General features: G+C 45.2%; 1 protein-coding gene across 2 annotated transcripts in view; it reads left to right on the top strand.

The window, feature by feature from the left end:
- LOC147673880 (cytochrome P450 2D17-like) overlaps positions 1 to 23,861 on the top strand; it is a 464,170-nt gene that overhangs the window by 131,161 nt on the left and 309,148 nt on the right. For both annotated transcript variants that reach the window (XM_086947760.1, XM_086947759.1), the window contains exon 2: positions 20,533 to 20,695. In XM_086947760.1, the coding sequence (XP_086803886.1) occupies positions 20,533 to 20,695 (163 nt within the window). The remainder of the gene's footprint in view (positions 1 to 20,532; positions 20,696 to 23,861) is intronic.

The following is a 23,861-nucleotide window of genomic DNA, read 5'->3' as shown; positions in this document are numbered from 1 at the left end:
TTACAGTACGCACACTGATTCCATTGATACTGAGGCCTAGGTGAGCTATAATCTGTCCTCTGATACGAACCTTGCTGCGTATTAGTCTGATTCGTGCGAGGCGGATACGCCTGCTGCAAAAGAACTTTAGTTTTTAAATCTTTCGTTTTCTTGTCTGATTTCTCTTTCTCCTCTTTATCTCTATTCTCATAATACTGGGCAGTTGCAAGTATTTGCGCAGTTGTAGAAACAGCCCACGCACTTTCGGAATCTTTTAATTTATTACATAGCTCAGGTAACAAATTGTGCACAAATTTATCGACAAACAATCTCTGTCCTTCTTCTGTACTCATATCCTGACCACTGTGATCTACGAAAGTCTCTTCGAACCTCGTGAAAAAGTCGGAGACACTCTCGTCTTTCTTCTGCCTGCATGCGGACAACTTGTCCCAATTAACGCGCAATGCGGGCATCAGAGTCTTCATCAAGTCGATTATTCTACCTGGAAGATTAGCAATTAGGGGTTCGGGTTTGGAACCACCTATTTGCTGACCATCCGCTGCAATGATAGCTGCCCAATCACCACCTAAAGCACCTGGATGATTCTCTTTACGTATTTTAGCCCAGATTGGTTGCAGAACTACATTACCAAATAACATGTCAATGTCCGCCAGATTCATTACACAAGCCTCAACTGACTGCGTTAATTCTTTATAGTATCCGGCAGGATTTTTACGCGGGTCCGGCAAGGCCTGTTTCACTGCTAGCACTTCGGCTCGCTTCCATGGAATGTGTATCCACACTCTCTGGAATTGCGCCGGAGCGGCTGCAATACCAAGATTCACATTAGCTTGCACAGCTTCACGCCAAATTGGAGGAACCTCCCTCATTGGATATTGGCGATTTAGCTTCGTACTACTTTTCTCTAAGTCTCTCAGTGAACGAAGAGATGGATCATTCCTATAACTTAAAATCAGTTCCATCGCTTCTTTTATATTTTGACCTACAATCATTCCTGCAGCAAACTCTTTCTGAATCTTAATTAAGTCTTCTAAATTCGATTCAACATCATATTCTTCTACTTTCTCACGTAAAAGCGAGCACATCTCGTCAAAGACATATCGTTGCGTTGGTTCATTCCATTGCATAAATGTATCTAGTACATCTCTCGTACTATATCTCCTACTCTTCGAAATCCATCTGAGAGCCGTGGAATCTAAAATCCCCCATTCCTCAGTACTTGGAAGCTGACTACGTCTTTGCACAGAATCAGAAGTAGGAGTCTTAATTAAGGTTTTATAGAAAGGAGACAGAATGTTAGAAACAGAATCAGTGATTCTTCGACGAACAGAAAGTGGAGTCAACATACTAGCGGACGCAGAGAACACAGTAGAAGTAGGAATAGATAAAGGAACAGTAGGTGTATCGAGGAAGACAGCTTGTGAAACAGTAGGTATAGGCGATACAGGTATAGGTAGAGAAGTCGGCAACCCAGGGAGAGGAGGTGCCGAAGGAATATTCACATTAACCACAGGAGGTACAGAAACTTGATTCTGAGGGGCAGGAGCAGGAATACCAGGTTGTCCAGCAACCGGCAATTGAACATTCGGTACGGGTGGAGCTGTAGCACCTTGTGCATACGGTGGAGGTGACCTTAACAAATAAGACAACAGAGGATCGTTTTCGGGGTCCTCCAGTATCTTTGTTGTACTTGATGGCAAGGCAGGATAACACTTGTCGATCGCTAAATTATGCTCTCTAATGGCCACCTCTACGGCCTTCTCACACTCGTTGACTTGCAGCTGTTTAGCCGCCTGCTCTAAAGTCAACTCTTGCTCTTTCTGTTCTTTCTTCAACCTCTTAATTTCTCTCTGTTTTGATTCTTTTCGCCAGTAACAGAAAGAATCAAACATTGCCGGCCGGGCTTTCTTCCTAAACAATTTCGCTTCTAAATTGTCAAGAATTTCTGGTTCAAAACTACCATGTAGTGGCCAACTAAGGACACCATCCTTTTCAGTGTATCGGACCCACACCTCGTTATAAGATATAGGACCCACACCATGCTTACAGTACAAATCATATAGGGGAGTCCCAATCGGAGGAACCAGACATGAGTCCTCCAATCGTGAATCACTGTTGCAACTAAAACAGGACAACATACAATTTCTCCGACTTACCATTTTTCAGTCCAGAACACAGGACAAACAAAACACGAAACAGATATGTGCACCTGAACCAAGAACTTAGGCCTACCAAAAACGAACTGATGTATCGATACCCGAACTAAACCAAATAGATTATCGTAACTAGAACAACCAGTGATAATCTTACAAAACCAAACCAAACCAAGAACCAAACAGGATTTTAACAACCCTCACGAAGTAACCAGCAAGCAACCACTAAATACTTAACTGAGGCACTGAAGACGTCACCAAGGAGAAACCCGTCACGTTTCGCTGTACTAAGGTCTGCACCTCGGGTCCAAGACAGGGCGACGGTCAAGGCAACGGCCCACTGCAGCCGTCTTGAATGGGAATCCTCGTGGAAGAGAACTTCGGGCCACTTTTGCGATATGCCGGGATCAATGAAGTGGGGCGCCTCCCTCAGGAATCTTCACACGAAGCTTCTCGAACTCTTCAGGCTTTTGGACCGGTACCGAATGACGTCGCCCTACGTTGGGCGCCAATTGGAGTTCTGGACTTTTTGGTTCCGTCCAGAGGTGTCAGGGAACAACACCCGAAGACCCCGGAGTTCCACCTGCCTTGGTGCACAAATAAACAGAAACACAGGCTTCTCGATGGTGGCGTCAAAGACCAAAGGTTTATTACTGCAGGGACACAGAAGTCACAGAAACCACGCATGGGCAGTGTCTAGGAGCCTGTTCGATTTGTACAAAGAGGGTTGCTCCTTAAATACTAAAAATTGGGCTTCAGGCAAATTCTTCACATGTTAGTACATTCCCAAACCTTTGTGTCCTAAACAATAAATATTTGGCGTTACACAGGAACCGTCGATAATATCTGATGCCAAACATTACGAAAAGGGGTTCCCACTAGTTCATCACAATCCCTTGTCAATATTGCATTCAAGAGCCGGACCACCTCATCGTAAATTTCGTTACCTCCCCCTAATAAAGATTCAGAAAGAAAGGAACGGAGGCAGGTGTGGAAGATAGGAAAGTGGGATAGGGATGTTTGTGGGTTGGAAATGGGCAAGGCTACCGGCTTCGGCCGCCTAATCGTGATCAGGACAATGGACGCGAAAACCAGTTTAGCAGGACTGGCCTCGGGCAGAGGAGGCAGCCTTTGTCGAGTCATGCAGCTACAGCGTGTTCTGTTCCAAGGTGCACGTGTTACTAGAGAGGTGAATCGCCGGCTAAGCCTACGTGTCCTTAATTGAAATGAAGTGATCAGAGGTTATTGCGTATGTGAGGGCAAGAAACACAAAATGGCTGCCATGATCTAAGGTGGATGCCATGGGTAGATCAGAAATGTGTTCGTAACAGGAGTACTCTTGCTCGTAGCATAGCGAAAACACCAGGTTATGCTAAATGGATCATTTGCAGTTCGCTGATACCAATATTATGTATTTGCGACAATATTGAAAACACGGGTTCAAATTGTCACGGAACCTCATGCTGACAATGCCCGGTGGTCTTCTTTTTTATAATAAACTATATCTTAGCACAGGGAGGGTGGTTAGGCACTATAGCCATTTTCCTTTTTCTTTATAAAATGATATCCCTGTTTGTATTCTATGGAATTGTGACAATGATGACAATATTGTTTCTATGCATTTTCCTGCTAGTAATGGCACGTGTACTATACCATAGAGCGTGTTAGTTAAAATAAACATTTTAAACTATACAGTGACTCTGAATACTCTTATTGGGGACAAGTATGAGTGAGTGAGTGCTCTTGTTATGTTCTGGGTTGTCTAATCATTGGTAGCTTTGCTGTTTGTCGGAGAATGAATGAGACATGATTGCTAGTCATTTTTTTAGGATTTTGGGCACTGAGGTGATAGGTTGGTACACCACTATCCACTGTGGTCCTGGTTTCCTGTGCATAGCTCTGTATATGTGCAGAATCCCTGCAACGTGACATGCTCTATGATATATTTTAAGACATTACTGATGACATCTCAACTGGCATCATCATTGAATGATGTCATTTGAGTTGTCATCAGTCATTTCATAATGTTGTCTCTGACATAGTCACCTAACTATACCATTACATTTCCCTTTGTTTTTGGTGTAATTTTTTAGTATTTTTTTCAAATCAAAAATATTTCTTTTTATCACACCTAACTATAAAGTTACTTTAATCTTAGTTTTTTTCAGTGAATTCCTAGATTTTTCTCAACAACAAGTAATATTTGATTACCATACGTAAAGCCAAACCCCTGCTGTCCACGGACTTCAGCTGTGTGTGTTGGGGGTTTGGCCATGTAGCCTGGCCTGCTGCCAGGCCCCGTGGCAAACCCCCACAGGGCATTACGTTTTTTTAAAGGGGAGCCATGTGGTCCCTCTACCTGAGCCTCTGTAAGCCCATTAGGCCCTTGGTACCCCATCCCCCTTTACTTTAAGGTTTGTAAAGTGGAGGGGGGCAATTGGCTATTCTCCCCTAGTCCTATTAGACCCTGGGAACACCATCCCCAGCCAAGTGATCCCTTTCCCTGAGGCCATCGCCAGGGCCTTTTTTTTAATAGAATTCAGGGGGACCAAGTGCTCCCTGTCCCCGAGAATGATTAGGCCCTGTGGACCCCAACCCTCAGGGTCTTTTTCTTTTTAAAGGGGAGGGATGCCACATGGCTCCTCCCTGAGCCTCATTAGGCCCTGGGGACCTCATCCCCCAGGGCCTTATGTTTTTTAAAGGGGAGGGGCCCTGGAAACCCCATTCCCCAGGGTTGTTTTTTATTTTAAGGAGAGAGGGCCACTTTGCCCCTCTCCCAGAGCCTTTGAAAGCCCATGGGGACCCCTTCCACCAGGGCAATATCCCTCTTTAAGGGGAGTGGTTGTGTGCCCCTCCTTCCCTTAACAAGAAAAAAGTGTCTTTTCAACAAAGAAAGACGTCCCCACATGTCACTCCATGGGGAATATTAGTTAAACATTCATCAACAATAAACACAAGTTCATGAAATGATAGGTCCAATCTTCATTTATTTTTGTAGGCTCTCATCAATTGGTATAGTGTTGTTCAATCACACGATAAAACTAGTTACACATCAGTTATCTGTTTTTCCACAACCCAATGCATTGCGCGGCAAGCCCTTCAGGGGCAAACTCCAAGAATATAATAAATCAAGTAAGTCTTAATATGACCACGTAAGCAATGTTTGTAAAAAAGTTCAAGAAGAAGAAACACGAGAAGAAAAAGGAATGTTCATGCCTCATTGGGTGGGGTCAGTGTCCATCATTCTGAGATGATAGTGATCAGATTTAGCAGTATCATAGAAAGTTGTGCACGTACAACTGTAAATTAAAAATAGCAACAAAGGGGATGAGACGCCAAAGAGAACAGAGATTTAAAATCTGAGTAAACAAAGTCAGTGTTCACCATTTTAAGTTAACTGCAGCAAGTGGCTAATACCAAAGTGTCTTACCCATGTGACAGTGTATGTAATAGATTTTATCGAATGACGAGGTGAGTTTAGATATAAAGAGTGCTACAAAGTGAACTCAACTTTAATAATTCTTGCTCAAAAATAGAACGTCTAACTAAAAAGAAGAAGACATGTCAAAGACACACAGAAATAGTCAGAGATCTTAGAAATGGTATCAGTCTTAAAGGTTCCCTATTTAAAAACAAAATCAGTGTGGAAAGATAGAGCCCACAATCAAGTGGTTATATTAAAAAGTGCCAGTGCTCCCAAAGTAACACAAGGGTCCATAGTACACAATAGTTATGAATTAAGGATTTTGTATTGCCCTATTACATTGAGGAAGTATTTCACCGAAACAGTGTGCCACACAGTCCCCCCTTTTCGGTCCGCCTTTGCAGCAGTTCCCCAGGGAGTCCCCCAGGGCTCCTCCATCAGCCCTATCCTCTTCAATGTGTATCTTATACCGCTAATCAAATTGATCCAATCATTTGGGGTCAAAACAATTAATTACGCGGATGACACACAGCTCATTCTCTCGTGGGAAGGTGAAGATGCCATTCCGTTCTCAACCTTCCACGACTGCTTAAGAGAGACGGCCAGATGGCTACATAGTAACTCCCTCCAGTTCAACGCCGCGAAAACGGAGGTCCTGTTCTGCTCCGGCACTAAGATACCCCGTCAGTTCCCACATGAATTCTGGCCCCCGGAGTTCAGTGTCAAACCTCTACCAGTGCCTTCCGTGCGCAACCTGGGAGCCATGTTGAACAACAACCTAAGCATGGAAACCCAGGTGACAAAAACTGTGGGGATCTGCACTGCCCTGCTCCGATCACTGCGGAAAATCTTGCCTCTTCTCCCGGCACAAGCCAGGGCGTCGATAGTCAGGTGCACGATACTCAGTCGCCTTGATTATTGCAACGCCCTGCTCCTGGAGTCTCCAGTCACGATGCTGGATCGACTTCAGCGAATTCAATCTGCCGCCGCTGAGGCGGAAAGCCGGAGGACGGTACTTTTTCGCTATTTTAAAAAAAATTCACTCGTATTTTGTGTGTGTAACTTTTTAAAACTCACCTGCACTAAAGCGCTGCCTCACGCGCCAGCAGACCCTCTAGGCACTCCTGAGACAGCGGCAATCAGCGCTGAGACAGGAATCACAAATTACCCGCCATCGCGGTTCGAAGGCGAGCCACGCCCCCTGCGAGGCCACGCCCACCAAGGAGATCATATAAACGCTGCCTGCAGCGCGACTAAACTTCATTTGGAAACTCCTCTGAGGCGGAAAGCCGGAGGACGGTACTTTTTCGCTATTTTAAAAAAAATTCACTCGTATTTTGTGTGTGTAACTTTTTAAAACTCACCTGCACTAAAGCGCTGCCTCACGCGCCAGCAGACCCTCTAGGCACTCCTGAGACAGCGGCAATCAGCGCTGAGACAGGAATCACAAATTACCCGCCATCGCGGTTCGAAGGCGAGCCACGCCCCCTGCGAGGCCACGCCCACCAAGGAGATCATATAAACGCTGCCTGCAGCGCGACTAAACTTCATTTGGAAACTCCTCTGAGGCGGAAAGCCGGAGGACGGTACTTTTTCGCTATTTTAAAAAAAATTCACTCGTATTTTGTGTGTGTAACTTTTTAAAACTCACCTGCACTAAAGCGCTGCCTCACGCGCCAGCAGACCCTCTAGGCACTCCTGAGACAGCGGCAATCAGCGCTGAGACAGGAATCACAAATTACCCGCCATCGCGGTTCGAAGGCGAGCCACGCCCCCTGCGAGGCCACGCCCACCAAGGAGATCATATAAACGCTGCCTGCAGCGCGACTAAACTTCATTTGGAAACTCCTCTGAGGCGGAAAGCCGGAGGACGGTACTTTTTCGCTATTTTAAAAAAAATTCACTCGTATTTTGTGTGTGTAACTTTTTAAAACTCACCTGCACTAAAGCGCTGCCTCACGCGCCAGCAGACCCTCTAGGCACTCCTGAGACAGCGGCAATCAGCGCTGAGACAGGAATCACAAATTACCCGCCATCGCGGTTCGAAGGCGAGCCACGCCCCCTGCGAGGCCACGCCCACCAAGGAGATCATATAAACGCTGCCTGCAGCGCGACTAAACTTCATTTGGAAACTCCTCTGAGGCGGAAAGCCGGAGGACGGTACTTTTTCGCTATTTTAAAAAAAATTCACTCGTATTTTGTGTGTGTAACTTTTTAAAACTCACCTGCACTAAAGCGCTGCCTCACGCGCCAGCAGACCCTCTAGGCACTCCTGAGACAGCGGCAATCAGCGCTGAGACAGGAATCACAAATTACCCGCCATCGCGGTTCGAAGGCGAGCCACGCCCCCTGCGAGGCCACGCCCACCAAGGAGATCATATAAACGCTGCCTGCAGCGCGACTAAACTTCATTTGGAAACTCCTCTGAGGCGGAAAGCCGGAGGACGGTACTTTTTCGCTATTTTAAAAAAAATTCACTCGTATTTTGTGTGTGTAACTTTTTAAAACTCACCTGCACTAAAGCGCTGCCTCACGCGCCAGCAGACCCTCTAGGCACTCCTGAGACAGCGGCAATCAGCGCTGAGACAGGAATCACAAATTACCCGCCATCGCGGTTCGAAGGCGAGCCACGCCCCCTGCGAGGCCACGCCCACAACATCGCCATAAATGTGTCGGCCACACAAGCGCAGCGGTCGAGCGCAGCGGGAGCGCCGTTTGCGCGCCGAAGGCGCGCTTAAGGCAAGCTCGTCTGCGCTCGTCCGCGCCTCGGCAGCGCCTGGTGAGCCACTTGCGGCCCTGATATCCCCGTCCACCAGCAACATACCTCACTTGACGCGCGAGGCTCTACTCCTCCGTAGAGACTTCGCCCATGAGGGGCATTTGACCTTCCAAGACACCGCCTATCCTCTGCACGACTTTGCGCGCAAAGGCTTAATCACAGCTGGCTTGCTGAACGTAAGGTCCTTGCCCAAACACTCCCACGAAATCGCCCTGCTCATAGATAATCATCATCTTGATGTTCTATTCCTCACGGAAACATGGACCCACTCCGACTGCAACATAGATCTGGACTGGGCCTGTCCACAAGACTTCAAGATCTTGCATCTCCCTCGACCTAAGGGGCGGGGCGGTGGTGTTGGTGCAATCTACAGAGCATCTTGGTCAGTCAAAACTATTGCCATGGACCCAGTGGTCGGGACCGAAATACTCGGCCTTTCAATGGATTGTCATCTCGGTACTACCTTCACAGCGGTGATCTGTTACCGTCCGCCGGGAACGTTTAACGCTACTCAGCAGCAGTCGCTTCTCACCACCCTCACCAATATGGCTACCTCCCACAACAACTTGATTGTCCTGGGCGACTTTAACCTTTGGCCCAACGGCAGCCTAGATTCCGCCCTCAACAATCTCATAGTGTCTTGCGAAGGAATGAAACTCTCCCAGCTAGTGGACAAACCCACTCACATAGCAGGGCACCAGCTAGATTTAATTTTTTCCTCCCCACAGCTGGCTATTCTGAGCGACATTCTACCAATGTGCTGGACTGATCATGCCCTGATCAAATTTCACATAGTAGGCAGCAGGTATGGCAAACCGGCTTTCCACGGTCATATACCTCCATACAGAGACTGGAAGGTCCTAGACAAACTCAGACTGAATGGCCCAGTGTTTGAGGTAGAGGACAGTTTCTCTACTACACAATCGGTGGAGGCTAACTATCTATCCCTCTGTTCAAGGATTTCCAGCACTGCGGAACACCTCGTCCCTCTGAAAAAGGGTAAACCCCAGAGACGAGCACCGGCCCCCTGGTTTGATGACTCCTTAAGAGCTCTCAAACTAGCTTGTAGGCATGCTGAGAGAAAATGGAGGCAGGATTACTCTGACACTCATAAAACCATCTGGAAAACACACCTCCGGAAGTATAAAACTGCCATTGCCCTAAACAAGACTAAACATTACTGCTCTATTATTTCCAATGCCACAAACAGCTCAAAGAGTATTTTTCAAATACTCAAAAATCTGACCAACCCGGATTGTGTTACCTCCACACAACCTCCCACCCAAGCCCTCTGCGATAATCTTGCAGTGTTCTTTATCAATAAAATAAACACCATTATCCACAACCTGGAATCACCCCCCTCATCTGAAACCGATGAATTGCCGAGACCAGACACCAGCCCTCGGAACCTGTCGATCCCCGGCTCTGGCCCTCTGGCTAGAATGGAGGTATTCCCTCCGATCCCGGCTGTCGAGTTTGAAAGACTTGTGCTTGGTGTTACTTCAGGCTCCCCACTTGACCCCCTACCTCCAAAAATTTGGAAAAACTTTGGTATGGAACTTTTTGACACCATGCGCCTAATCTGCAATCAGTCCCTGCAGAGTGGCTTTGTTCCCACCCCTTGGAAACAGGCACTAGTCACTCCCCTTTTAAAGAAACCCTCCCTGAGCCCAGACTGTCTTTCCAATTACCGACCCATTTCCCTGCTGCCTTTTCCAGCGAAGGTCGTCGAGCGTTGGGTCAGTTCATGTCTGTCCACCCACCTGGAACAAAACAACCTCCTTGACGACTACCAGTTTGGTTTCCGTCCCGCCCACGGCACAGAAACAGCAATTTTGACTGCCATGGAGGACCTTCGAATGCGTGCAGACAGGAACCAGCCAGTGGCTCTGATACTGCTGGACCTGTCTGCCGCATTCGACACGGTCCACCATGCTAGGCTGCTGCAGAGACTTATGGAAGTGGGAGTGGAAGGCACTGCATTGCTTTGGCTTCACTCCTATCTTCGGGACAGAAGACAGGCTGTCTCTCTCCCCCCTTTTCGGTCCGCCTTTGCAGCAGTTCCCCAGGGAGTCCCCCAGGGCTCCTCCATCAGCCCTATCCTCTTCAATGTGTATCTTATACCGCTAATCAAATTGATCCAATCATTTGGGGTCAAAACAATTAATTACGCGGATGACACACAGCTCATTCTCTCGTGGGAAGGTGAAGATGCCATTCCGTTCTCAACCTTCCACGACTGCTTAAGAGAGACGGCCAGATGGCTACATAGTAACTCCCTCCAGTTCAACGCCGCGAAAACGGAGGTCCTGTTCTGCTCCGGCACTAAGATACCCCGTCAGTTCCCACATGAATTCTGGCCCCCGGAGTTCAGTGTCAAACCTCTACCAGTGCCTTCCGTGCGCAACCTGGGAGCCATGTTGAACAACAACCTAAGCATGGAAACCCAGGTGACAAAAACTGTGGGGATCTGCACTGCCCTGCTCCGATCACTGCGGAAAATCTTGCCTCTTCTCCCGGCACAAGCCAGGGCGTCGATAGTCAGGTGCACGATACTCAGTCGCCTTGATTATTGCAACGCCCTGCTCCTGGAGTCTCCAGTCACGATGCTGGATCGACTTCAGCGAATTCAATCTGCCGCCGCCAAGCTGGCTCTTGGCTGGACGAGAAGGGCCTCAGCCACAGCTGCTCTGGCTGAGCTCCACTGGCTGCCCCTGAAACAAAGAGTGGCATTCAAGTCCCTCTGCATTGTCTTTAAGGCTCTGCACGGACTTGGACCCAAACCTCTGCAAGCCCTGTTCCAATGGTACACACCTGCGAGAAACCTACGTTCTTCTTCTGCTTGTCTGGTAAAGGTGCCCAGATTTAACAGAACTAGAACAGGGGGCCGATCGTTCAGCGTAGCCGCGGCCAAGCTTTGGAACACCCTACCCACTGACATACGTCAGACTCCACAGCTTCTCCCTTTTAGGAGACGCATTAAGACTTGGCTCTTCCCCAAATAAACTGTCAGCCCAACTGTTCTCCCGGTCTACCGTCAACAGAGTATTTTCCAGCGCCAGGAAGCCTGCAAGGTGTCAGTTCGCGCTCTACAAATTCTCTAAATAAATAAATAAAGCTTAGTATGAGAAATAAATAGAAATAGAGAATGTCTTTTCGGAAGAGAGTCTCAGCAGAAGTGCTGAGAAGCGCCATATTGTAGAGGGTATTAAGTAAGGCTACTCTATTCATTATCATAGATATAAAAAGTTATAGTAGTGCGAAATGAGAGTAAAGAGTATGAAATTAAAAACAGAAATACGAATAAGAACCTTGTTTCATGATGATGTAGGCTGGTAATAAGACCATTTAAGACCATTTGTAACAGAAAAAATTCAATACTGGTACGCAGTGAATGTCATAAAAAAGTAGATTAGTGAATGTAACGGAACAAAAAACACTTGCATAGATATAAGTCATATATCAGGGATACCAGCGGAATGTCAAATAATCACACATTCAAGGTTTTTGGAAGAAACTTAAGTCCAAACGTTTGTTGAGTCCTTTTGGATTTACCGAATCCAGTCTTTTAATCCAATAAACCTCCCTTTGGAAAAGGTATTTTTGATTATTACTTCCTTCTTTTATGGGTACAATTTCTAAGATAAGAAATCGTATCTGGCTTATGTCTTGCTTTTGGGTATTAAAATGCACAACAATGGATGAATTGGAATTCCTGGTGCGGATATTGCTTTTATGTTCGGTCAATCTAACTTTCATTTTTTGTTCTGTTTTTCCCACATAGGCCAATCCACATGGGCATTTTAGTATTTAAACTACGCTTTTTGAGTTACAAGTTGCTGTAGTTTGTAGTTTTATCACATTTCCTTGGGTAGGATGTCTAAGTGTTGTACCCTTGATAATGCTGTTACAATTGTCACATTTAAGACAAGGTACTGTTCCTTTGTATGTTTGACTGGTATAATAGTCTGATTTAGATAATAGGTTCATTCAAATTTTGTTATCTTTGGTATGCAAAAAGGGGTTGATGGTGAAAGATGCCTTTACATTCTGCTTCTGTTTGTAACATTGGCCAATGTTTTAGAATTATGTTTTTAACTTTATATCTCCAGGTGGAGTATTCAGATACAAATACTGTCCTTTCACATTTGTTCTTCAGGTTATACAATTTCAGAAGTTCTGTTCTGTCCCTCAATTCAGCTCTGTGTAGTAACCTGTGTTGTATGTATCTGGTTACTTACTCCCTAGCTGCTCAGCCAGTGTGAATGTGATGCATGGAATGTTGATGTGAGTCATGAATGGAACGTTTGGGTGCCTTACCTTTGTCATTCTGTCCCATGGAGATATTTATTTTGTCATTTTTTTGCTATGCAACTCAGGATGTTGCTGTGGGACACTTTGCAGCATAAACGTGCAGAGACCCACCCTGCGCGCGTCACTGTTGTGTGTCGCCATCTTTGGTTTCCTGGCTCCACGCAAGCTCCAAGACTGAGGCGGCGTGCAACTCTCTCCATGTTCTGCGATGCTGAGGTGCCGTTCTGCATGCAGAAGGCCCGGGGCACTCTCGACGATGTCTTCACTTTTGTGGAGCCAACAGGAAATCCTCAGGGTTACGCTGTTCTCCATTTTCCAGCAACCTGCACGTCATGGTGAGCCACAGAGTTTTATGGCATGTGCTGATAAGCCGGACTCATTCTATCCCATAGTTCCAGTCAGCAGATTTGTCCAACTAAGCTTTTATAAGGTTTCTTGTGTTGTGGATCTTTTGTTGACATCTGGTATTCATGTCTACATTTATGCTGCACTTTTTGGTGATCAGCCATCTATGACTAAGGTTGCAAGTCATTCTACTATCCTCAAGCGTACATGCAAGCTTGAAAAATCATCTGTACACTTAAGGATGAGGTACACTGACAGGAAGATCATCCCCTGTACTTAGGCAGTGTGTACTGTAAGTCCGGTGGTGTGGTCAGGTTTTTGGCATTGCATATCTGCCACTAATGCTGACAGCAGGAAGCACCTTTCTTCTGCATATGGATACCGGTTTCTACTACTTCGATGTGAGCTGCCTGGTCACTTTGTGTTCAGCACCTTCAGAGTTTTACACTTTTGCTGAATTTTACTGGTATTTGTGCCTCATAAGTTAAGACTCGTTTTGGTCACAATGAACGTTGTTCTAAAGTATTTTTGGGCAGTGTTTTTTCTTTACAGTGTTTTAATGCATGAGTTGAAAGATCAGTTTAAATTAAGAATATACAAGAGACATAGACAGTTAGGGGCCCATTAGGATATCGGGCGGATCGCCACCGCCCACATGGCAGTGGCGATCCTCCCGAGATCCGTCCCCGCTATATTACTATGGCGGGGGTACTGCGGCGGACGGAAAGACCGTCCGCCGCTTTTCCACCCGGTCAACAAGTTGACCGGGTGGAACAGAGTTTAATATGATGGCGGTGAGAGGATAGGAACGGGTTTTCGTGGACAGGAAGTAATGGCGCTCAGGCACTATTAACGCTAATAATATTTAAACACAACTTAGGAATGGTGCTGTCAGGGAGGGGAGTCCCTAAAACCCCCTCAATCTGTGAGGAAAATCCAGCACAATTCACAATTTGCAATAGTCCTGCGCACTCATACAAGATAATACATCATGTAGATGAATTTTGAGAGTAATGGGACCAATCCAACGTTGGAATCTTAGTTTTTCTTAATTGGTCATCAATCATAAGTTACACTCAGCCAGCCGACACGTGTTTCGTAGGGGAAACAATATTCTCCAACTCTTCAGGGCTTAGTGGCTGAGTCCCAAAATTGGAATAACCCAAAGCTGGTGATAATTCCAACCCGGTAGGGTATATAAGGTCTCAGTACGCCAAATATTACATCAGTAGTAGAGTACAAGCTGATTGAAATATCAGTCAGGTGTTACTCCAGTGATAGTAGATAAACAAAGTTCAAGTCCAACTCACTTCAAGAGTCAAGTGAGACAGGAGAGTAGGAACGCGACCGGATCTGTCCTGGTAGAGCACGTACTTAAGAGATTTCGGTTCGAGTACGTTGTCCACTTCCTGGCGTCTTTACACAATCCCGGGGTTAATATGGTGGCGGTGTCTGTCAGACACCGCCAGCCATATTATCATGGGTGCAGAAACATGCCATCCTAATGACCCCTTTAGTCTTTATCCTTACTAGAGGGGTGTTTTAAGGGGTGTTTCTCCCTTGTCATAGTTTATGGGTTTTATTCCCTTTCAACGTAGTGTTCACAGTTCATGGGTGTATTTACCTTGTGCTTCACACTTTGTTCTTTTGTGGGTGTTAGTCCCATCTACACAGTTTGTAGTGGGTGTTAGTCCCATCTATGTAATTCTAATGGGTATGAGTCCCATGTGTTTTCTGTTCTGTGCATGTATCTAACCTTCATATAGGGGTTCTAATGGGTATGAGTCTCATGTGTTCAGCTTTTCTGTTCATACTACTAACTTCCTATTAGGGGTTCTAATGGGTACGAGTCCTGTGTGTATCTTTGTTTGTGTGCATTAGTCTGCCACACTCGCAGCTGTCTGCCTCTAGGCCTGTTTGGCTGTATGGTTAGCAGTCACCTTTATTTTCTTTGGTCATTGTTGGGTGTAGATGTTCCAGGTTGTTCTGATCCATTGTTTCACCTGCATTTTGGGGAAAGTCAGATTGGGTGTTCGTCACCCATTACTAATGTTTTTTTTTAATTATAGGAGGATGATGCGTGGGTAATATATATTTTATGTACATTTATCTTTGCATCTCATCTACACTGTTTAATTTAATTGCATGTGATTGTTGTGCATCTCTTGTATATTTTCTCTCTATTTACTTTCATTTTCTCTTATATTTTCTCTTTCATATTTCCGTTGTATTTTCTTCTGTGCTCACGCCTGATTTTCTTTGGTTTCTTTGCTATGATTCTTTCAAGCTTTGGGTTCACTTTCTTCTCGCTTTTTCTCTACTTTTCCATTTTCTATTTCTTGTGGTTCCCCTTGTTTGAACCTTCCTCTTCTTGGTGGTTGCTATTTTTGATTTGTAGAAGAAGAGAAGGTATGTAGTTACCTGTGTTGTATGTATCTGGTTACTTACTCCCTAGCTGCTCAGCCAGTGTGAATGTGATGCATGGAATGTTGGTGTGAGTCATGAATGGAATTTTTGGGAGCCTGGATGCCTGAGTGTGCCACCAGTTGGAGTATGGGCTGAGCATCAGGCAGACTGCTCCTGGTGGGGCAGTATCTCTATAACTCAACTACCGGTAATTGAACTCAATAAATCTGCCTGAAACTACTTCCTGGCTAAAGACTTCTTTACTGCACTCAGTCTATTGCTGCTTGTATGATTTTATTGTGGTATCCTCTTTGGCTTAATTTAGTGATAAGCTTTGCTTGACTGTTTTTATAATAACACTCACTTGAAGAAATTAATTTTAGCCTTAACAGTTGAGAGTATGGTAGATGTTTTTAAGATCCATTTGATGAAAACTACTGAAGTGCAATAGATTGTTCCTATCAGTAGGTTTTATGAAGACATATGTGGTAAGTCGTTCATTTTGTATTAAAATTACAATGTCAAGAAACGTAAATGTCTCCTTACCCAGGCTGTGAGTGAAGTCAATTCTTTCATTCACAGTATTGAAGGTGCTAATGGCTATTTCAAGGTCTGATTGATCGCCTTTCCAAATAAGGAAAATTTCATCAATATATCGTAGATATATTATCAAGTTCTCGAGCCAATTCTGTTTAGAGAAAACACTGCCCAATTCGAAGCGATGCATAAAAATGTTAGCATAGCATAGCATAGCAAGGAGCAGCACAGTTTCCCATGGAGGTGCCGGACAATTGTACATAGTAATCATTATTCCACTCGAAGTAGCTATGATAAAGGTTGAAATATAAAAAATTATTTTTTATCGGGCATGCATCAAAAAGGATTCCACTGCTTGAAGGCCAAGGTCATGAGGAATAAAGGTGTATAAGGATCTTACGTCAATCATGCATAAGATTGGTAAAATGTTGTCATCGAATTCAATGTCTTTTATTCTGTTTATAAAATCAGTTGTGTTCTTCAGAGAAGTAGACATCTTCTGAACATTGGGTTAAAGGTGCGGGTCCAAATATTTTTTGTTAGGTTCGTGTATGGAGTTACATGCAGACACCGTCGGCCGGAATGGTGGTTTGTGCAAATCTTTATGGATTTTAGGTAGCATGTAGATATATGGAGTGCTCGGATGGACCTGTGTCAAATACTGTTGGTCAGCTGCTGTAATCATATTCATGGTTTTTGCTGCATTGGTAATCGTCAAAAGTGTCTTACTGAATTCTCCAGTGGGATTAGAATTGATACGTGGTTGTATCTTGAACATGACTATCCACATTTTCTAAATAGAAATCAGTATCCAAAATTACTAAGGCTCCGCCTTTATCAGCCTTACAGCAGGTGATCTCTTTCAGTAATAACTTGGTGCTCTTTTCGAGTAAAGTTCAAGGCTTTAGGATTCTTAGTTTTGAAAGCTTGTTGTAGCTCCCTTTGTACTATGGTTTGAAATGATTCGAGAATTTTGTGACTTCTAAGTGCTATAAAAGAGCTACTATTTTTAATAGTGTGATTGAACAACACTATACACATTAAAGAGATTCCACAAAAATAAATGAAGATTGGACTTATCATTTGATGAACTTGTGTTTATTGTTGAAGAATGCTTACCTAATATTCCCCATGGAGGGACATGTGGAGACGTCTTTCTTTGTTGAAAAGACGCCTTTTTTCTTTTTGTTTGATTCTTACGTCTACCAATCAGGAGGCGATACCCACCTGCACCCTTTATACTACCTACAAGACTTACAATTGTCTATAAACCCGAGGAGTGCGAATATCTCTTACCACTTGTTTCACCTACTCCCTGAACCTCATTATGGCCGTGGGACCCCATCCTTCAGGGCCCCATGTATTTTAAAGGGGAGGGGCAAGTGTCCCCTAACTCTGCGAGCCTAATTAGGTACTTTGGACCACATCCCCAAGGATGTGTTTTTGTAAAGGGGAGGGGGCTGCGTGCCTCCCCTCCTTTTCCATCCGCAGGGACTGCATCCCCCAGGCACCCACCATAAACAGGTTGGGGGCTGGGGTGAGACCCAGGCCGGCACTCCGTATGCTGTAAGACCTAGCATTGCTCCCTCCCATAGGAAGTAGCTATTTCTTCTGCTCCCTCCGGGCAGGAGCAATCTCTTGCTCTGTTTCTCTGCCTGCACCACTGTGGGCAGTGAAACAGATCAAAAGTCTGCTCTCAACCGGTAGGAGTATTTTCAAAGCTCCCACTCTCTCAAAGCAGACTTTGTGTTTGCTCCCATGTGGCGGGCGTTTTGAAAATGCTCCCACCAGGCAAGACCAAGCATGTTTTCTTGCCTGCGACGGGGCGGGCAGCAAAATCGCTGTGATCCAGAGCTGGGCACCCCAGGACATAGCTAGTAAACCGACCCCTGGTGATGGCATCCCCAGGGCCTTTTAAAGGCTCGCGAAGGGGGGCCGTGCAGGCCCCTCCTCCCTTTTGAGCATTTCCGCCCCAGGGTTGGGTTTTCAGGGGCCTATAACAAGGCCCCCTCCCATTTAGTAATGGAATGAGCACAATGTGAGGGCACCGGGGGCCTTCAGTGGCTCAGGAAGGCGGGGTCCCACCCCCGCCCATTATTGATTTCAGCCAGGAGGGAGTCCCGAGGAATCGTGGCAGAAAGGTCTGATTTATTTTATGTTGGCTTCGGGGGTCCCCCCCATGGGGCCTAGAGGGGGCAGGGTATACCTAATCTGCCTCTTTATATATATATGTGTATATATATTATATTTACTACTTGAGAACAGGGGTTTCAGTCTACGAGTCCTGTAGTGGCTGCCAGCAACATTTTTCTGATGTTGCTGGCAGCCAATCAGATCGCTTGCTCCCGTGGGAGTATGACTCCTGCTGAATGCTCTATTTTTAAACTGACACTCCAGCGAGTATCTTGAGCCTCTCACGGACCCTATCGTCCATATATTCAATTATTGTTTACCCGTAATAAAATAAAAAACACTATATTTCCACCAAACCACAAAAAAGCACAATCTTTGGACCAAGATCAAGCTTTCTGCCAAATCTGGTGTAATTCAATTCAGCAGTTTTTCTTGTTGCCCTTCTTGAAGAAGTCTATGTAAAATCCTTCGGGCTTTTGCGTTTTGGGTCCTCCCTTCTTTCTCCGTGCCCCCTTGACAGATCACTCTGAAACATTCCATGCACAAACTATTCAAAAGGCACCCTTTTGAAAGTTTCATGGAGATTTGTCAAATGGAGCCAAAGTTATCAGCAACAAAAAACATGCTTTTCCTATGGACAGCTGACCTAACTTTAACTATCCAGTAGTGACTAGGTGTCCCTCAGAAGTCAAATGCAATCCACTAGTCATCATTAAATGTCCCTATTGAATCGGATGCAAGTCGGAATCAAAAGCATTGAAATTCTTACAGAAGGATGGGTGTTCCTCAAAATTTGAATGCAGAAGCATTGACATTATTTCTTAAAGCTAAAGGTCCACAAGTCCTTACTAGGTATCCCTTTCTAGTCAAATGTGAACGCCTTGAGATTCATACTTGAAGCCACAGTTCCACTAGTCATTACTAGGTGTACCTATTGAGTTAGATGCATAAGCATTGACATTCTTATATCAGGTTACAGTTCCACTAGCCATTGCTAGGTGTCTCTCACAAGTCAAATGCAAAAGCATTGAAATACTGACACAAAACTGCATTTCCCCTAGTCGTTACTAGGTGTTCCCCACAAGTGAACTGAAAAAACATTGGAATATTTTAAGGAAGCTGCTGTTCCTCCTGTTAATAGAGGTCCAGCTCAAGTCTGAAGCAAGTTCTTTAAATTGCCTGCACCAAGTCGAGGGTGTGTGGCTTTAGTATATGCATTTGCATACACACTCTTGCTATTTTAATCATGTGTTCTTGTTTTCCATAGAATTAATTATTTGTTAAAGCTGATTTATCCTAATGTGTCAAAATGAAAGATTTCAAAACTTTTTTGATTTTTTTGAAGTTTGTGATGAGATAGTTTGGGCTGTTTATGTTTTATTGGGTGCAAGCATTGTCTTGCAGTTCAGAGGAGTGGTTTCTGCATTCTGTCAGTGGTCTTACAACACTCCAGTAGGGAAGATGCAGTTCCACAAGCAGTTAGTAGGGGGCTCTCCCAAGTCAGATACAAGTGGTTGAAATGTCAATCACAAACCTGTGGGATTTGTGGTCTCAACCTAAAACTATGCATATAGACTCCATCTACTCTAATGACCTCTGCTAAATTTTAAGCAGTATACATACATTTACTAATGCTGGTTTATAGTAGGAACGAGCAATGCAATTTGCAATTAATGTCTTGAAAGTTATGAAAATAGTTGATATAACCCTACTATACAGGGGGGGCGTGAGTTATTGGGAAGTGCAAGTGTCTAGCAATTTCAATTTTTGGGGAACTATTTTTAGATGTATTTGTATATGTGCAATGGTAAATGCTGTCCCTAAAAGTGATAGCATCCAGTGGCTGGAGTGGGCTGGTTCATTGATCTATCCTTTCTGTTGGCTTAGACGGAGCATAATTTGAGTGACATGCCAACAGAACAATGGTGAGAGGGTGATGATTGGGATCGCCTATATATGAATTTATAACTTGTATTTTAATAATGTCTTCTTTAATCCTGTAAAGAACTATTTTATACTTTTTAATCTGTGCTTTTATGATTTTGTAATATACAGTCAAATAAAGCATTATTGACTTGACTTGATCTCCTATATATGAATACACTTTTTGTATGTTTTTTTTTTAAAGAAAGAGGCTGGCAAGACTGTTAATACTGTTTTTAGGTTAGACCTCTCATCTATACCAGACTAGTATGACAAAATACTTATCTATCTAATCATTTACATAGCAAACCCTAATAAACCTGCACTATAACTTCTGAACTGTGTTAGAGTCCTTCTGAACATCCAGACTTCTCCAACCTCATATAGTAAACCCTTATTGTAGGACATTGTTTCTGCTGAAACCTTAGGTCAATTTTGAAGTGGGAAAGCAAGTCATTTTGGTAGACTTCTCATGTGCGTCTTTGGTTGTATTCTAAACTTGTTCTTTTTTAATTCAGTTTGCAGAAAGGTATGGCCCTGTCTACAGCTTACACTTTGGAACAGTTCCAGTCGTGTTTGTGCATGGACTTCAAGCTATAAAAGAGGTTTTGGTGACCAGAGGACTGGAATTTGCTGACAGGCCTGAGAACCCCATCACCGATGCCACATCTAAGAGGAAAGGTACATAAGCTGTATCCATTGGTGTGCAGGAATACATGGATTGGTCTGAAATAATATAATAATAATAATAAGGGTAGCTTATAAAGCGCTTGGTTACACATAAGCGTGTCCCCGCACTACAACTGAAGAACTCTGTGCGAGGTTGCAGACCAGTGATCAGTTATCTGGAGAACAGGTATGTTTTTAGGTTCTTGCAGAAGCTGGATTCGGATGGATCCAGACGGAGATGGAGAGGGAGGGAATTCCAGCTTTTCGCTGCCAGATGACGGAAGGAGCGTCCGCCCATACGGGCCCTTTTGACCCTAGGAACCTGAAGTAGGCCCCCATATGAGGAGCGCAGATCGCGTGCAGGTGTATACCTTGTCACTAAGTTCTGGAGTGGGATAGGTGATTTCTTAGCCAGGATGCGGTGGCATGTACATAGGGCTTTGAATTCCACTCTGCTTTTAACTGGCAACCAGTGGAGGGTTTTGAGAGCGGCTTTGATGTCTGATCGTTTAGGGATTTTTAGGATGAGACGGGCTGCCACGTTCTGTATTACCTGAAGGCGATTCATAGCTTTGCAGGTGGTACCCAGGTAAAGTAGGTTGCCCTAGTCTTGGCGTGATGTCACAAGGGCGTGTACCAGTGTTTTCCGTGCTGACATAGGAAGGAGATTCAGAAAAGGGGGTGGTGATGAACAGAGTGTCTGAATTAAGCAGACCACTCTTACCCAGTCCAAAGATCAGGGCTTGATCCATCACCGTTATTTATCTCACTGCACCATCCCAGCTCAGAACCTGGCTATATGCAAATCAGTCTGTCCCTGGCCCAGGCATGGAGGCCACCACGCCGATGACCAAACAGATGGGTTCCTCCCCACAACGAGCACCTCGGTCTTGTTGCCGTTTAATTTAAGGCAGTTGGTGGACATCCAGGTTGCAAGTTCTCGCATGCAATCCCTGAAACTGTCCATCGCAAGACCGGGTGCACGCGATAGGGAGATAGCCAGCTGTGTGTCATCGGCGTATGACACGATGCTCAATCCGTGACTCACGGCAATTGAAGCCACTGGAGAGACATATAGATTAAACAAGGTTGAGCTCAGGGACGAACCCTGGGGAACGCCCTGTCCCAAACCTATGTCTCTCGAGTAGTGGTCGCCCTGGCGAACCTGGAAGCTTCTCCCTGTCAGGAAGGATTGTAACCATTGGAGTGCAGCTTCGGATATTCCTCCGTTGTTCAGACACTGTAGCAAGTTGTCGTGCGCCACAGTGTCGAAAGCTGCACTCAGGTCCAATAGGATGAGGGCCATGGTGTGTCCCTCATCCACCCCCTGACGTAGGGTCTCAACTGCAGTAAGCAGTGCGGACTCTGTAGAGTGGCGGGGGCGGAATCCGAATTGGGTGTCGTGCAATAGGGCAGCCTTTTCCACGAAGTCCATTAGTTGTATATTGACCGTTTTTTCAGCCACCTTGGCCAGGTAGGGCAGGAGTGAAATTGGGCGGAGATTGTCAAGTTTCTCAAAACTGATGGTAGGTTTCTTCCTGAGGGGCAGAACAACCGTCTTTTTCCAATCCCTAGGTACTGTCTTGGTGCTAAAAGATACATCGAGTAGATGTCTGATGTATGGTTCTAGTACCCTTAGACTATCCGTCAGGCATTTGGGTGTGGTTGGGTCTCGAGGAGAGCCCGACTTCACCGACCTACAGATTTTTAGAAGATCTTCCGTGGGAGGGGTAACAAAGTTGGTAAGTCTTGGTTCATCTCCCCACTCCCTTGGGCTTTCAACAAAGTCTGCCCCGGTTTTGGGCTGCGTAGGGAATGCTGAGTAGAGTTTTGTTATTTTATCTGAGAAAAAGTCTGCGATTTTGTCACACAATTCTGGCGAGCAGTCATCTGGGACAATAGCTGAGTTTCCGCTTGAAAGAGTTTTGTAGAGTGAAAACAGCTCTTTCGTCGAGTTACCAGCCACACTGATCCTAGTCGTAAAGTATGATGTTTTCGTGTTTCTGATTAGTCCATGGTAGGTTCGTCTCTCGGTTAGATAATTAGTTCTGGTTTCTTCAGAGAAAGTCTTGCGCCATTCTCTTTCGGTTCTTTCAGTGCGGTTTTCTGAACTCTTAGTTCAGCGTTGAACCACGGGGCAGTTTTGTTTATGCGTCCCCCAGATTTGGTTTTTAGCAAAGGGGCTGTGCAGTCTAGTGCCTGATTAATGCGTATGCAGAGGTTAGCATTGGCCGTGTCAGCATCCTTCCCTCCTGGGCTTCCTCCTTTCGTTAATTCTTCACAGAATTTAGACTGAGAGAATGTAGCCCATTTCCGTTTGAGGTGGTACATGACTGGTGGCTGTGGGGGTCTGCTTCCAGGGATTCGTATGGAAAAAGGGACCAAATAGTGGTCCGACCATGGAATGGGAATTGGGGTCATAGCTTCCACTTCCCCCCAGTTGACAAATATGGGGTCCAGCAGATGACCCAGTTGATGGGTAGGGCCTCTAACAATTTGGGTAAGTTGGAGGGCTTTCAGTGCCTGACCAAAATTCTTACTGACGTTGTCTGAGGGGTTATCAAGATGTAGATTGAGATCCCCGAGTACCAGAAACTTGTCATTGCACAGTGCGGTTTCCATGATTCCTTCAACCAGACTCTCCTCGAACCTGGCTATGGGGCCTGGGGGTCTGTAAATTAGTATGCCCTTTAGCGTGTAGTTATTGTTCACTTTGACAGTGAAGCTCCCTGCTTCACTGTCCAGGATGGGAGAGCTATCTAGCTGGCATCGTAGGTCTTTGCGGGCTATAATTGCGATTCCACCTCCTCTGCCTGTGGGTCTATCCTGTCTATGTATTGTATACCCTCCTGGAATTGCCTCAAGGGCGTAGGGTGTAGACTCATTGTCTAGCCATGTCTCTGTTAGAAACACAAGATCCCATTGGTTCTCAGTAAGTAGATCATATAGGTCTAACCTGTGTTTTCTCAGTGAGCGTACATTAAGCAGTCCGCAGTGTAAGGTATAGCCCATATTGGTTGTATTCTTACCATAGTCAAATGAGAAGTGACAATGTTTGCAACCCATGTCGTTTTCCACGCATAGACTATGCTTGCAGGAATCGTTGATATTGTGGCATAAGTTCAGTAGATCCTGCTTGCTCCACCGTATGTGGCCATCTGGTGGAGCAGGGGTTGCG

The sequence above is a fragment of the Lissotriton vulgaris genome, chromosome 12, assembly GCF_964263255.1.
Source record: "Lissotriton vulgaris chromosome 12, aLisVul1.2, whole genome shotgun sequence".
In the NCBI taxonomy this organism is placed as follows: domain Eukaryota; kingdom Metazoa; phylum Chordata; class Amphibia; order Caudata; family Salamandridae; genus Lissotriton; species Lissotriton vulgaris.
Note: the sequence above shows the minus strand (reverse complement) of the source record. Positions and strands in the feature narration are given on the sequence as shown.